At 33.4% G+C, this 14,191-nt stretch overlaps 1 protein-coding gene across 2 annotated transcripts; it reads left to right on the top strand.

The window, feature by feature from the left end:
• Positions 1 to 3,398: 3,398 nt before the first annotated feature.
• LOC123907135 (histidinol-phosphate aminotransferase, chloroplastic-like) lies at positions 3,399 to 11,761 on the top strand. 2 transcript variants are annotated; one of them, XR_006809163.1, is made up of 11 exons: positions 3,473 to 3,632; positions 3,758 to 3,994; positions 4,553 to 4,636; positions 4,944 to 5,098; positions 5,231 to 5,328; positions 5,466 to 5,574; positions 7,877 to 8,034; positions 8,999 to 9,141; positions 10,125 to 10,265; positions 11,200 to 11,406; positions 11,465 to 11,761. XR_006809163.1 is itself a non-coding variant. In XM_045957242.1 (10 exons), exons 2-10 carry the CDS (start codon positions 3,764 to 3,766, stop codon positions 11,329 to 11,331), a joined length of 1,251 nt encoding a protein of 416 aa, XP_045813198.1. In that variant the 5' UTR covers positions 3,399 to 3,632; positions 3,758 to 3,763; the 3' UTR covers positions 11,332 to 11,761. The 2 variants fall into 2 exon arrangements, 1 of the variants encoding a protein (XP_045813198.1); XM_045957242.1 differs by having other exon boundaries at positions 3,399 to 3,632; positions 11,200 to 11,761.
• The last annotated feature ends 2,430 nt before the right edge of the window (positions 11,762 to 14,191 follow it).

The raw sequence follows: 14,191 nt of genomic DNA, 5'->3' as shown, positions 1-14,191 counted from the left end.
TAACTTGATCTCAAGAAAAATGAAATTGATTTGAGGAGTAATGTATTATAAATCTCTACATAGCAGGTAATTCATGCCAACATAGAAAACATGATATTTTCTAGTTGAGAATACTATTAAGCAACTGTCAGTAACTTCTCATACACCCACACCCACCATTCTATGACTCTATGCTCAAAGAATAATGCTATTGAACACAATATTTGACATCAGGTAAGGGTGAACAATACCTTCTTTTTTTTTTCCCCAAATAATTTTTATTTAAAAAATTATTTTTTAATTATAGAGAAAGATTTTTGTAACACAAAAATTGAGTTGTATTGTTATTTGACAACTTCATTAATTATAAAAATGTATGTTGACATACTCCCTCCGTCCCAAAAAGAATGACCCAGTTGACCGAAACACGCATGCTAATGCATAACTTTGGCGACTAATATCTTTAATTGTATAATAGTAAAAATTATAAAAAATTGATATTTTGAAAATACTCATCGTGACGAATCTAACATCTTATATGTTAATATTTATTTTTATTTATTAGTAGAAAAATATGGTCAAAACAATATATATGAATAGTGCATATATTCAAAATGGGTCATTCTTTTTGGGACGGAGGGAGTATATCGATATATTAACTACTTTGATTATTTCATTAATAAAGAAAATGCAAGTTATTAACCTTTTATTTTACATTCTATACTGTCATTTTATTTGCATAGGTTTGCATAGGTTTCCTTCATTAGAAATAATTATATTGACAATAACTATAAGTACTTTTTTAACAACTGCATTCAAATTTTGATTCACCACCTTGTGGGAGTCCGACCTCTTCCGCCAGACGCAATTCCAGTGGTTTTCATTAAAATTCTTTTTACAGTTTTATCTTGTATTTAATCAAATGATTGTATTTAATCCTAATTTCATTTTTTAAATTATATTAAATATAATATAATTTAAAATTTAATATAGGAGTAGAACAAAGGACATCATATTATTATTTAAGGATTGTATACCAATTTTAAATAAAATGATGTCCATAAAACTATTATTTTATGTGAACCCTCTGCATGCAACAAGGAAGACTAATTATTCTCTCTAATCTTGTTAGGCTCGAATAGACAATAAATTTTCTCTAATCTTGTATCACGAAACTCGGATTCATACTTGAAACTTTAATTAAGTTAGAAGAAACTTATGTCATTTTATATTTTGAATTCTTTCCATTTTTTCATATTAGTCTTGCCACTAAACCAGTTATCTGAAACTAAACCATTTTAAAGATATAAATCGGTTCTAAACCGAACTGTAACTGATTTTAAAAATAAACTAGTTTTTATAAAAAAATGGTTTTAGTTACTGATCCAAACCAGTTATATGGTTCAGTGCAGTTCATGAACCATGAACATCCCTAATAAACATAGTCGTGGTTCATTGAATGTAACCAACTTATTTGAACTATTAGATCTCATTTTAGCAAGAATGTTTGCATAGGAGCTTCCCTCTCGAAGAATATGATGAATAGAAATAGACTCATTCTTAGCAAGATAGTATTCAAGAGATTTGCATAGTAATAAAGTATTGGAGTGTTTGTCGTCACAAGCTAAGATTTTTTTGGTAGACATTTAATAATATTATTAAACAAAATGCACCTATTTTTCATATAATAAATTTAAGTGACAGGATGATGACTCGATGCAAGATAGAAAATACCTTAGAGTTCAAAGTATATTTATCAATGTATTTATTATATTTACATCTGTTCAAAGATACTAACGGAGCTCGAACCCGAATCTTTAAAGTTTTATTTTTTTTTAAATAACAATAAATATTGTTACTCATCTCTCTTAAAATATAAGAAAAAATTAGTCAACAAAAATTGATTTATTTGTTGTAAAATTTAAACCAAATAGATTAACTTTATTGATCAATTGGTGGCTACTAAAAATATTCATTATTAATCAACATAGTATGACACAAGTGATAGATACTTGAACTTCTTTTTTTTTTGACTCAAAATAAGGATATTCATTCATTCCAATAATTGATACAGTACATCACATGCAAATACAAATTCAACATAGCTAAAAACAAAAAGGATGAAACTGCAAACAATCTCACAGCATCCATGTTAATAGCATACAACGGCAATTGCAATATGCCTACAAATAATATAATATGATAAAAGTCACCAGAATGTCCATGCTTCCGGATCTGCAACGATGATGCCCAAATCATTGATCGAATCTGCAATTGATTGAAATCTACCTTTCAAAATGAACCAAACGAACACCGCAACAAGACGGACAAACAAACGCCGTAACAATGACGACCACCAACAAAGCGCCGCACTCAGACGACGAAATCACAAAACAAGAAAAACAAAACTAAAAAACTTAATTTATGTGAAATCACTTATTTAAATGGAAAGAAAATAAAAAAACAACTTAGAGGGGTGATTTTGGGTCAAAAATTGACCCAAAAACCACCCCTCCTTGGTGGATGATGAAGAAGAAAAGCAAAATAGGGTTAGAAGAGAGGGGGAGCGGCGGCTGTGTTTATGATACTTGAACTTCTTAATCATTTGATTTTGTGTTTGATTCTCGACCGGTGCAAATGAAAAAATATTTGTTGGAAGAGATTAACCCTTTAAATAAATCTCAGTTAACTCGTGGGAATTAGTCTCCACAATTGCACACAAATAATACCTTTGATTTTTTTTTCTTTATTTTTTTTTTCCTAAACACGGCATAAAAGAACTTTTTTTGTCAAGTAGTCTAGTTGATAGAAAATTTACCTTAAATGTGGTGAATAAGTGAAGTGTTTGAGGTTCGAACCCCGACTATTGCAGATAAAGTGCGATGTCCCTGCCAACTGATTTAAACTCACGAGGACTAAAAAAAAACTTTTTTTTTTATTACAATAGAAGAATTTGTTTGGATATTGCATACAAATAAAAAAAAATATTTTTAGATTCATTATTCAATTTCAATGTCTTAGAATAAGATCTTAGAAATGGATATTGGGCCTAACTCATCCTTACAAAACCGGCTTGTAATCCTTACAAAACCGGCTTGTAAGGTGAGGATTGCCTCTAGTATATAAACACTTAGTCAGGCCATCTCGCAACCGATGTGGGACTTCTTAACACACCCCCTCGCGTCCCCCCTCGCGTCCAGCGCTATTGGGCTTGGTACGCGGATATAAATGGTAGGTGGCCCGATATCGGGTGGCCCAACGGATCTTGGAGAGGCTCTGATACCATCTTAGAATAAGATCTTAGAAATGGATATTGGGCCTAACTCATCCTTACAAAACCGGCTTGTAAGGTGAGGATTGCCTCTAGTATATAAACACTTAGTCAGGCCATCTCGCAACCGATGTGGGACTTCTTAACACAATGCATTGCTTTATTCAATGAACTAAAATATATTTTTTTCCTCCTTTTCTTATATTCAAATCGAAGGGAGTAGTTGAGTTCAGTCTTGTGTGAGTGTGAGTGAGTTGGAGTACTATTGTTCTTTGAAAAAAAGAACAAAAAAAAAAAAAATCTACCAAAAAAAAAATCAACTTACCTAAATAAACGTCGTCGAAGACGCCGTAAAATCTTTGCTTTCTTCCGTCCGACCATCGTAGCTCTCTCTCTCTCTCTCTCTCTCTCTCTCTCTCTCTCTCTCTCTCTCTCTCCGTGTTGTCTGAATTCTGAAATGTCATTCTTAATTGGAACATTTTGATTCATCTTTTGATTGTTATGCAGGTTTTAATGGGTGTGATTAATTTTCAAAATTCATCTACTTTCTGCTTGATTGAACCATCATCATCATCATACACCAATTTGCAGCAGCAAGTGAATCGAAGGAAATTTGTGACTATGGCTTCCATTATTCCTGTTGAACAAATCAATAGTGGTCCTCTTCAGGTTACTACTGGGGATTCCTTTATCAGACATCATCTCAAGAATATGGCTCCTTATCAACCCATTTTGCCTTTTGAGGTTTGTTTCCTCAAACTCAATCTCATTTTGTATTTGACTTAGTAAGCTCTGTAGCACTGACACTTTTGATTGAAGGCGTGTGTCTAGTGTCCAAATGTTGTATTGTGTCACCGGCATAAACTGACATATATGTGATTATATTTAATTACTTTCTATGTTGACTTGTGGTAGGGAAGTTGTTCTGACACACACGTTGACACCGATAATAATTTCAGAAAATGACATAATTCAATGTAACCATAAGTGGTGTCCGACACTGGGACACACCTAATTTGAGGAGTGTCTGTGCTTCATATGCCCTGCAGCACAGACACTTCTGATGGAGGGCGGGTGTCCAAATGTCGTGGCATCTGCATGAAATTGACATATGTGGTTATATTGGATTAATTTGTTTTATTAAATTACTTTTTTGTGTTGATGTGTCAGTATCGTGTCTAGTGTCTATGTTTGTTTGTATCAGGGTTTTATAGCTATAGTTACTGCAACTATGTTGCTTGTGTTGTGAAAATTGTTGCACTGCGATGTCGTTTAGTAATAAAAGAAAATGCTGCATTGCAGGTTTTATCTTCTCGTCTTGGACGAAAGCCTGAGGATATTGTCAAGTTAGATGCTAATGAAAATCCTTATGGCCCCCCTCCAGAGGTGAGTTTTTTTTTTCCTTCCGACTTTACTCTTACCATTGAAATATATTAAATGGTAACATAATGTTGTGATTGACCACAACATTGTTTTATTGGAGAAGTGATATTTTGACACGCAAATTTGATTACAAATTAGATAGAAAATGCAGTTTAGTGGATGCGTAATGAATGTAACAAGTTGTTGTAGCTCATAATGCAACTCTTGTTTTACTATTACTCTTTCGTCTTCCAATTTCTTTACATACTCTTGTCTTTGTTATTATATTCAAGTGTATTGTCTCTTGAGTTGACTATTGGAGTATTTACAGGTCATGGAAGCCCTAGGGTCAATACAATTCCCATATGTCTATCCGGATCCAGAGAGCCGCCGTTTGCGTGAAGCCCTCGCCCAAGATTCAGGCCTTGAATCTGAGTATATTCTTGTAGGATGTGGTGCTGATGAGCTTATTGATTTGATCATGCGGTTAGAATCATTTCAGCATTTAACGTTTTTCATAGCCTTCAAATTAATTTTTTCTTTATGTTAATTTGCACATAGTTATGATCATTCTTTCTTCTTTTCTGCGGTTTGAAACATGGTTTATATATACTACAGTTGTGTTCTTGATCCTGGTGATAAGATTGTCGACTGCCCTCCAACTTTCACAATGTATGAATTTGATGCTGCAGTTAACGGAGCACTTGTAATCAAAGGTAAGAATTACATTTTCAACTTTTTACCGTCATTCCTTTTTTCCTCTTAGCAGTCTTTGGCTTTGTGATCAAATTTCGGATTTTCGTTATTATAGCATGTCAGATGTGCATAACTGTCTGCATTATTTAATCTGCAGTTCCAAGGAAGTCAGACTTCAGCTTGAATGTGGAACACATAATAGAGGCTGTTAAACAAGAAAAGCCGAAATGCATATTTTTAACATCTCCAAACAATCCAGATGGGAGGTAATTGTCAACTATAAATTTTTCAACATCTTTACCGCATATTTAGAAACATTGTTATTATTAAATGGAACGGCGTTGCGGATTTTATGACAAATACCATAGCCAATTTGCGAAGGGGTGCTCATCATGGCGTTACCATAAGCTGCAATAATGGATTTTTGGTCTTCAGCCATATTCCGCTATCGATAACACTGTTTAGAAAACTAGTTACCTGTATTTGGACTCGAACCTAACTCAATTTCAAAAGCTTGTCATGGTGTGAGGTATGCCACCAATTATAACTACTAATTTGGCCATATCAATAGTCAGCGTAGGATCTTAACATACCCTTCAGGTTGCCCAACAGCTAGGCAGTCCAACAATAGATCTGGGATAGACTCTGATTCTATGTTGAAGTTTTGGACGTTCGATAAAAGAAGGGAAAGTGAAAGAATAAAAATTTTCGAAATATGATTATGGTGTTGATAGAAACCAACTGATATATTAGAAAGAAATAGGGAAAATCCCTTTGATTACAAGAATGGTATCGCAGAACTTCGAGGGTCTGCACCTTCCAATGCCAAAATGGCCCCTTTCTAGTCGAATCCCAAGATACCCTCTTTCTCAATCACCCCTTCTATTTATTAAGTAATTCCTATTCTAACTGCAGTTACATACGGCAATTATTTTCTATAAAAACTGCCTACTAATATTACCTAACAAGGTCCATTATTATTTCTATCCTAATTAAGGGCTCATATCTAACAGGTCTAATATGATTGGTAATAATTTGATACAAAAGACTAAGGACTAAACCTTATTGATACTAAAACAAGACTTCAAATCCTAAATAAATAGGAAATTTTGGTAGTATATTGAGAGAGAATCAGAAAAGGTGTTTACTATATTGAATCAATTGAATGAAAAAGCTTCTTTATACAGTTGTACAATCAGTATTTAAGGAGTGAATGTAATATCTCACTGTAGCAACTAACTGAGAAATGTAATATCTCATACCCCCATAAGCTCAAGGTGGGTGAGAAAAGGAAATATACATTGAAATTGTCACTTATAAAAAAGAAATACTGGTAGGAGGGACAGGCTTAGTAAGGAGATCTAGAAGTTGATCGTGTCCAGGAATATGATGGACAATGGACTGTGATCAGCTTATTCAACGCCTTCTCGAACAAATAATAAGTCAAGTTTCAAGTGTTTTGTGCGTGAATAAAGGACTAGGTTGTCGGCCAGAGCTTCAACACTCTGATTATCACATAAAACCAAATGAACTTGCGCAGAAACATGTAACTCAAAATTTAAGGTCTGAGTGCATTAAAGCAACTTGAGCTAGGTTTCTATACTCAGCTTCTGTCCTGGGCCTAACAACCACAATTTACTTCAGGGTATGTTTGGATGGAGGGTTTTGGAGGGGAGGAGAGGCGAGAGCTTACTTTTCTTTTTTAAATTACGGACACTAAAATATTTTTTAAAATGAATTAAGTTTGATTGAAGTATTATATGATCATATATCATGTTATTTCAACTTTTTAAACGGAGTTAGTGGAAGGAATGAAAGGATTGTTCCATTGTGAGTAAGATGGAGAATAGATTCAAAAGAAATTTCGGAATAAAAAAAATTAAAATAATTGCAAAAACAGATGGTCTTCCTTGACTATGATCATATTAATGGTTGAAATTCACATTTTGGTTTTAAGAGGAAGTTTTGTACATGTTGGTGAGGAAAAAAGATTAGAGGAAGATTGCTTTTTAAATGTCATATGTTGGATGTCACGAGAGAAAAAGTTAAAATTATGGTATACGATCTTATGCTGTCAATAGCGGGATATAGCAGCGTGGTTGGTAGCCACCTTCACACATGGCCATGCAATTCAGAATTGATTAGTGGCCGGAAGTCACATCGCGTTTCACTACTGGAGCGGCACTATAGTTGCACTATGCTGTTTTTGATCCGAAAACCTTAAAAGGCCCCTAAAAGAAACAGTTGCAGGGGTATTTAGCGGTTATCATGCAAAAAGACCCCTAAACCTTCGTCTTTCTGTCATTCTGAACCTCTCTGCTGTAAACCGTGACTCGCCGTCCTCGGCCCGCACCATTCCCGATCTCCTCCGTCCTCAGTCACAGGGTTCAAAATTGTGTGCTTTTTTTCTATTCCCTGATAAGCGACTGATTATGGACTAAAAGTACATTATTTCATTATTTATAGCATTCAAATAAACATATTTAACACTTATTACTATCCTGGTAATTTGTGTTTCTCTTCTGTTAGCTTCTGATCAAGTATATGGATATAACAATTTCACAACAGTATAATTGATGATGACGATCTCTTAAAGATACTCGAGCTTCCCATACTGGTGGTGCTGGATGAAGCATACATTGAGTTTTCAAAAATTGAATCAAAGATGAGTTGGGTGAAGAAACATGAGAATCTAATTATTCTTCGGACATTCAGCAAAAGAGCTGGTAATGCTGATACTATTTTTTCCCTATTATGCCGGTAAACTTTAAAATAAACTGAAAATTTTGTTCATCCATTAATTTAATTTAGTTTTTTTTTCTTAAGAATTGTTCTCTTGTGATATTTGATCAAACCGTGAATCATGATGCCATTATGTTTTCCTAAGCTGAATGCTAGTGTATGGTTATTGATGAAGTAATCAGTTTTAGATAAAAGAGGAGAGACTTAATAACATCTTTGAATATGATTGATTACTATCACTTGATAGTTGATACTAAACATGATACAAATGACTGAACAGTAAGTACTAGATCCTATTCTAACTTCTAAGATTAGAAATTAATTGTAGCAGATAAAGTAAGATACTCTAGCATAATATGAAACATATTTTAGATATTCTATATATTCTAATAGTCATATATTAACTTGAAGCTAACGATGACACTAGTTGGAGTGATTGAGTCAAAAAGTTAGACACATAGTCTATTTAAGGTGGAGTTGGATTGACTGCTGTAGCAGTTGCCCACAGTAATCGATCTTGGTTGTCGATTTGTGATCTAATGGTTCAGATTTATGCAGTATAAATTTAATAGTTTATTACAGTATTTTTTCTTGACCATTTATGTTTGATCAGATGCAGTAACTGCAGTAAATCCAAATCCGTCTATTTAGGGTATAGGAATTGAATGGTTAACCAATTTTGTATGGTTATTTTAATGACTTTGGATTAGTAGTTTTATTGTCATCCCAATTCATAGGAATTTTTCCGAGTTACTAACAACTCCTCCCTGTACAAATTAAAATAATCTGCGTTAAACTTATTAGTTTATGGATTGTATTTGATGTTTCATGTCTTTCTTGTTGAAAAAGTAAGCATAACATCATATTACATATTTATCATATTGGGTTGTTTTCTGCGTATAACATGGTTAGAGTTCCTTGACCTAATGTCAACCATTAAATTCTCAGGTTTAGCTGGACTTCGTGTGGGATATGGAGCTTTTCCTTTGAGTATAATTAAGTATCTTTGGAGAGCAAAGCAACCTTATAATGTATCTGTTGCTGCTGAAGTTTCTGCATGTGCAGCATTGCAAAATCCCACCTATCTAGAGGTTTTTCTTATGTGCTTTGTCATATATTTATGTTCACACATGTACACTATTTCAATAACACCGTCAATGTAAATATTTTTTACATAGTCAATCTATCACGACCTTTAGATTATTAATGACATCCGTGTTAAGAGTTCCACATTGGATGATAGATGACCTGAACATATGTTTATAATTTAGGGCAATCCTCACCTTACAAGCCGGTTTTGTAGCGTGAGTTAAGTCCAACCCACATTCTAATAGACTTTAATCGTAACTAGGGATGGCAGGAAAACCCAACCCCGATAGACCCACCCGAACCCAAACCCAAGTCAACGGGCGAAACCCAAGTTGACTGGGTTTGGGTGGCACCCGAATATATGGGTGTGGGTTTGGGTAGTATCAAACCCACACCCGAAATCCATTCACCCACCCGTTTATATATTAAATTACCTATTTACCCCTATGTATTTTGCTCCCTTTTAAGTTTTTGAATGTTGTACTGGTTAATGCTATAGTGATGATAAACTTTGATGAATTGTTTAGTATTAAAAAAACTATTTTGAAATTTACAAACTATATTACCAAATTATGCTACATTATGCATTTTATCAAATATAGTTCGGGTCGAGTTTGAGCAGATAATCAATTATGCGTGTTCTTGTTACGGGGTTTTGGGTTTGGGTGAAAAAACCCGAACCCAGCGGGTGTGGGTTTCATTTTCCCACCCGAACAACATTTGGGTTTGGGTGGCACCCGAATATGAGTGTGGGTTTGGGTAGTATCAAAGCCGCACCCATGGGCACCCATTGCCATCCCTAATTGTAACTACTTCTAAAATCACACATATGATTTGGTTGTGATTTGTTGATGGTGTAAAACCTTTTGCACCGACAGTGTATCACAATTAAACCCTAATAGTGTGTCAATTACTAGATGATTATTGCATATTGTTATTGATAATGCAAGCTAATGGCCAAAGTCTAAACATTCTTAACATACAGAATGTCAAAAATGCTTTGGTGAAAGAAAGAGAGAGGCTTTTTGACCTTTTGAAGCAAGTTCCATTCCTTAAGCCATTTCCAAGCCATTCCAATTTCATTCTTTGTGAGGTTACATCTGGATTTGATGCAAAGAAAGTAAAGGTACGTTCAATTTCATATCTTCACATCTTCATACTTATTTATTCACCTTTTGTATATGTTTGAGGTAATAATTTTTGGTGCCAAATTGAAAACTTTCACCTTGATATTTGGTTTGTAGATGACTATTTTCTCCTAGAAAATTTCCATTTCATAGGATAATATAATCAAATTAGGAGAAAAAACAGTGTTATATGAGTTGAACTAATGAGAAACTTGAATTTGTTCTTTTAAATCATCACTCAGCACATCTATCTCTCCTGAGTAAGGTTGTGAGTTTAAGCAAACTTGTTTTGCATATGTGAAATCAACTCATAGACTCATGAGTTTACCTCATATTAAGATAGTATAAAAATGAGGATTTGGATCCTCTCCTGCTGCCTGTGCCGCCATCATATCAACCTCCGTTCATGTTTTTTGTCTCTCATTAAAATTGTTACTTTTACTATGAGCCGATGAAGTGCAGCAGGGATGGCAGAACAGAAAGGGCAGTAGAGGATCCAATTTTTAAAAATGATATACACATGACATATATACAGTACAAGAATTCGATAAATGTATCAACAATTCAAAATTTTAACTCAATTATAAAGTGAAAAACTGACAACTATTAGAGTATACAGTACAATACATAACTAAGGGAGTAACAGTTTGGTAAAATACTTTGTTAAAAATTCCCTGCGAGTCAAGCTGAGTAAACTCAGTTTCATTTCCGTGTTTGCTAAAATTCAACTTCAAAGCCGAGTCAGCTCGAAATTGATACATAAGACTCATGGAAATTTACAGAACCGTATGATTCCACGAGTTAACTAGCGATTTAACAATCTTGTTCATAAGAGTGAAGTTCTTTCCAGAAAGATCCTGATAGACATAATGCAAAATTGTTTTTGTTTTATTTGAAAATTTGGCATCACTTCATGTTGTTTTGTGAACACAGGAGGATCTTGCAAAAATGGGTGTGATGATTCGCCATTACAGCAAGAAAGAGCTGAAAGGCTACGTTCGAGTATCTGTTGGGAAGCCAGAACACACAGACATACTTATGAATGGTCTCAACAAACTATTGTAGGAGCAAAATTTCAATGTGATCTAACACATTCTCTCAAGTAACATTCAAAACTAGAGGAAAATATATTATGAGAAGTTGAGCTAGTTTATGTTATGTAGACAATGATGATTTCATCTCATACTCTTGAACGGAGATTGGATTCTCTGCATTGAACATTATACCATATTCATGGCACGTAAACTGTCCAATTTTAATTGGACGGTTTAGATACACAACGCATGAATGTGTGACTGCGCTTAATCCAAAGTTGTAACCCTTAAGGCACAAGTTATTTCCTTGTTTTATTAGTAGAAAATAAATTAAGAAAACAAAGTGGTTGTGCTTTTGTTTTGTTATTTTTGGCTGTTTTATGTATTGTATTGCTGTTATAAATGAACAGGGATGTTAATGTTTGTTTCAATCTATTCGAAAGCAAAAGTTATAAGAGAAATTTTTATAGTTAGAGTAATTCTAATCATTAAGAAAATATGAATTGGAATTGAAAAGATGTAAAATAGGCTATGTTTACACCTGAAAATAAATAATCTGTTAGATGAAATCTCCAAACACTTGAATTTAGGGTCAGTCGAATTTCTTTTAGCTTAAGGAAGGTTAGGTTGAATACAAAGACAGTTGAATATAAGTAAGTTGAATCGTTATCAAGTTTATGAGGTTTACGAAGGTCGTGGAAGTGTTAGAATCAGTCAAAATTCAGTGGAACTGAACAACTTGGATATTTTACTTGCGAGAATAATGCATATGTGGATTGAAAAAAATGAGAAATTTCGCGAAAGAGAGAATATCAAGTTGAACACGGGGCTCTACGTTTCACTAGTGGGAAATTTAAACATTGTTCTGATTTACTTTAGTTTTATGTATTTCTTAGTTTAGTAGTTCGAAAACATCCAAAATCCATACTTAACATTCTTTGGAGGAGTTAAAGAACTTATAACTGTGGGACATAATTTTTTTTAGAATGGTCAAAGTTAATAATTAATTGTTAGTGTTTGTATTTTTCACCTTTACTATGACTTAACCCTTAACTCAAATCAATTAAGTTATCCACCTCATCCATGACACATAATTTCATATCCAACATAATCACTTGAAGAAAGGTAATCACAATTGAGAGCTATTAGCAGATATCTCGACTAACTTTCAAGTTCTACAAGAAGCTCAAATAGATTTGAATAGTTAGTAAAGTGAGAAACATGAGTTTATATAATTTGTTATGCATGTGTATATAATTTTTTTCTTCAATTTTATAAATAATTGATATTACTTACTTTTTATTTTTTGAATACTAATATTACTTACATTATCCTATAATAAATGGTTCACTTCGGAGCAGCATAATCTGACTAAATTACATGTTTGATTTCATATCACTTTACTTTCTTTAAGATAAGATTTGCTATTTTTCTGCATAGAATGGATATTAACCATTTATGTAGGGAACTGTCAAAAAAATAAAATTAAAACCAATTAGATGTTTTCTCTTCGGGGCCCCATGTATCTTTTATACCCCCAAATATTTCAATTTTGCCCTTGATAAAAACTTCGGTTCGCAAAAACCGAAGTTTTTTCTAGTTCAAATTCAGGAAAATTTCGGTTAACAGAAACCAAATTTTTTTTCAAGGCAAAAAAAATTCGGTTCGTAGAAACCAAAGTTTTTATTGAAGGGCAAAAAAGTAAAATCCAGAGAGTGAAAAAGAATAATGGGGGCCTAAAGAGAAAATATCAACCAATTATATTGGGACATGTTTTATGGGCTTGACTTTTGGCATTCCATCTACAAGACAAAAATGTCAAAATTCTCCATCACAAAATTTCTATTACACCTCCTATCCAATACTACACCCTATAATTAATTTTCCTTTTCACTGAAAAATAATTGGCCCAGTATTGAAAAGTGAAAACACGAGATTTGAAATTAATGTAACATTTCACATCATGTGTATAAAATTCCAAAAGAAAGATGAAGGAGACGCAACCGACTCAATAATATCACTGACGCACGGCCAAAAATATTAAATCATATAGTATATATCTAAAAATAATAGAGTTTTTTTATACTCAACTAAAAATAATGTTTTTTTGTGTCGAGCATATTTATGGTGCACAATCACATATGACTCACAAATGAGTAAGACCTAACTCAACTGTCTGTCCCAATATTATTAGGTTAACCATCTTCATTTAAATTCGATGCCGATAAGTTGTGGATTTGTGTATTACATATACCTAATTAACAAATATAGTGTGATAACCTATTACATATACCGTGATTTCGTAGAAGTTACAGAATGTAGTTTTTGAAAAATCATGATGAATTACCATGATTCTAGCATACTCATCGTGATATATCGAGTTTCTTTGTTTAAGAGTGTAATAAATGCTTGCAGAAGTCCTTTTCCTCTAGCAAGCAACTTGTTTGAATATGCATTAAATGTTTGGGCCAGGATTGAGTGTGGAGACCCAAACCGAATTGGTGGATACATTTGCCTATGTTAGCTTGATAGTCAATTAATATTGACTCTTATGTTGAGATACCCTTTACCTCATAATTGGTTGGCTGGCTTGTTTAATTATGTTATCTCATCCATTGCAACATGTTTTCTGTCTGTTTTCAGTATATTTGGATTTAAAAATTAACATGTGAATCGTTTGATTTTAATTGGACGACTTCTGATATGCATCAACAACAAATTGTGATTCTAACAAAATTTGTGATATGAGATGGACTAAGATCAACGACATGAGTTGATAAAGAGCGACTGAGGAGAGAGGTATCTTAAAATGTAACGTGTATTCCTTTTTGTTGTGAAAGTGTCATTTAATAGATAGAGTTTCAAGAGAACTGGGTGATAAGTTCATTTGA

This window comes from Trifolium pratense, linkage group LG2 (genome assembly GCF_020283565.1).
Source record: "Trifolium pratense cultivar HEN17-A07 linkage group LG2, ARS_RC_1.1, whole genome shotgun sequence".
Taxonomy (NCBI): Eukaryota; Viridiplantae; Streptophyta; class Magnoliopsida; order Fabales; family Fabaceae; genus Trifolium; species Trifolium pratense.
Note: the sequence above shows the minus strand (reverse complement) of the source record. Positions and strands in the feature narration are given on the sequence as shown.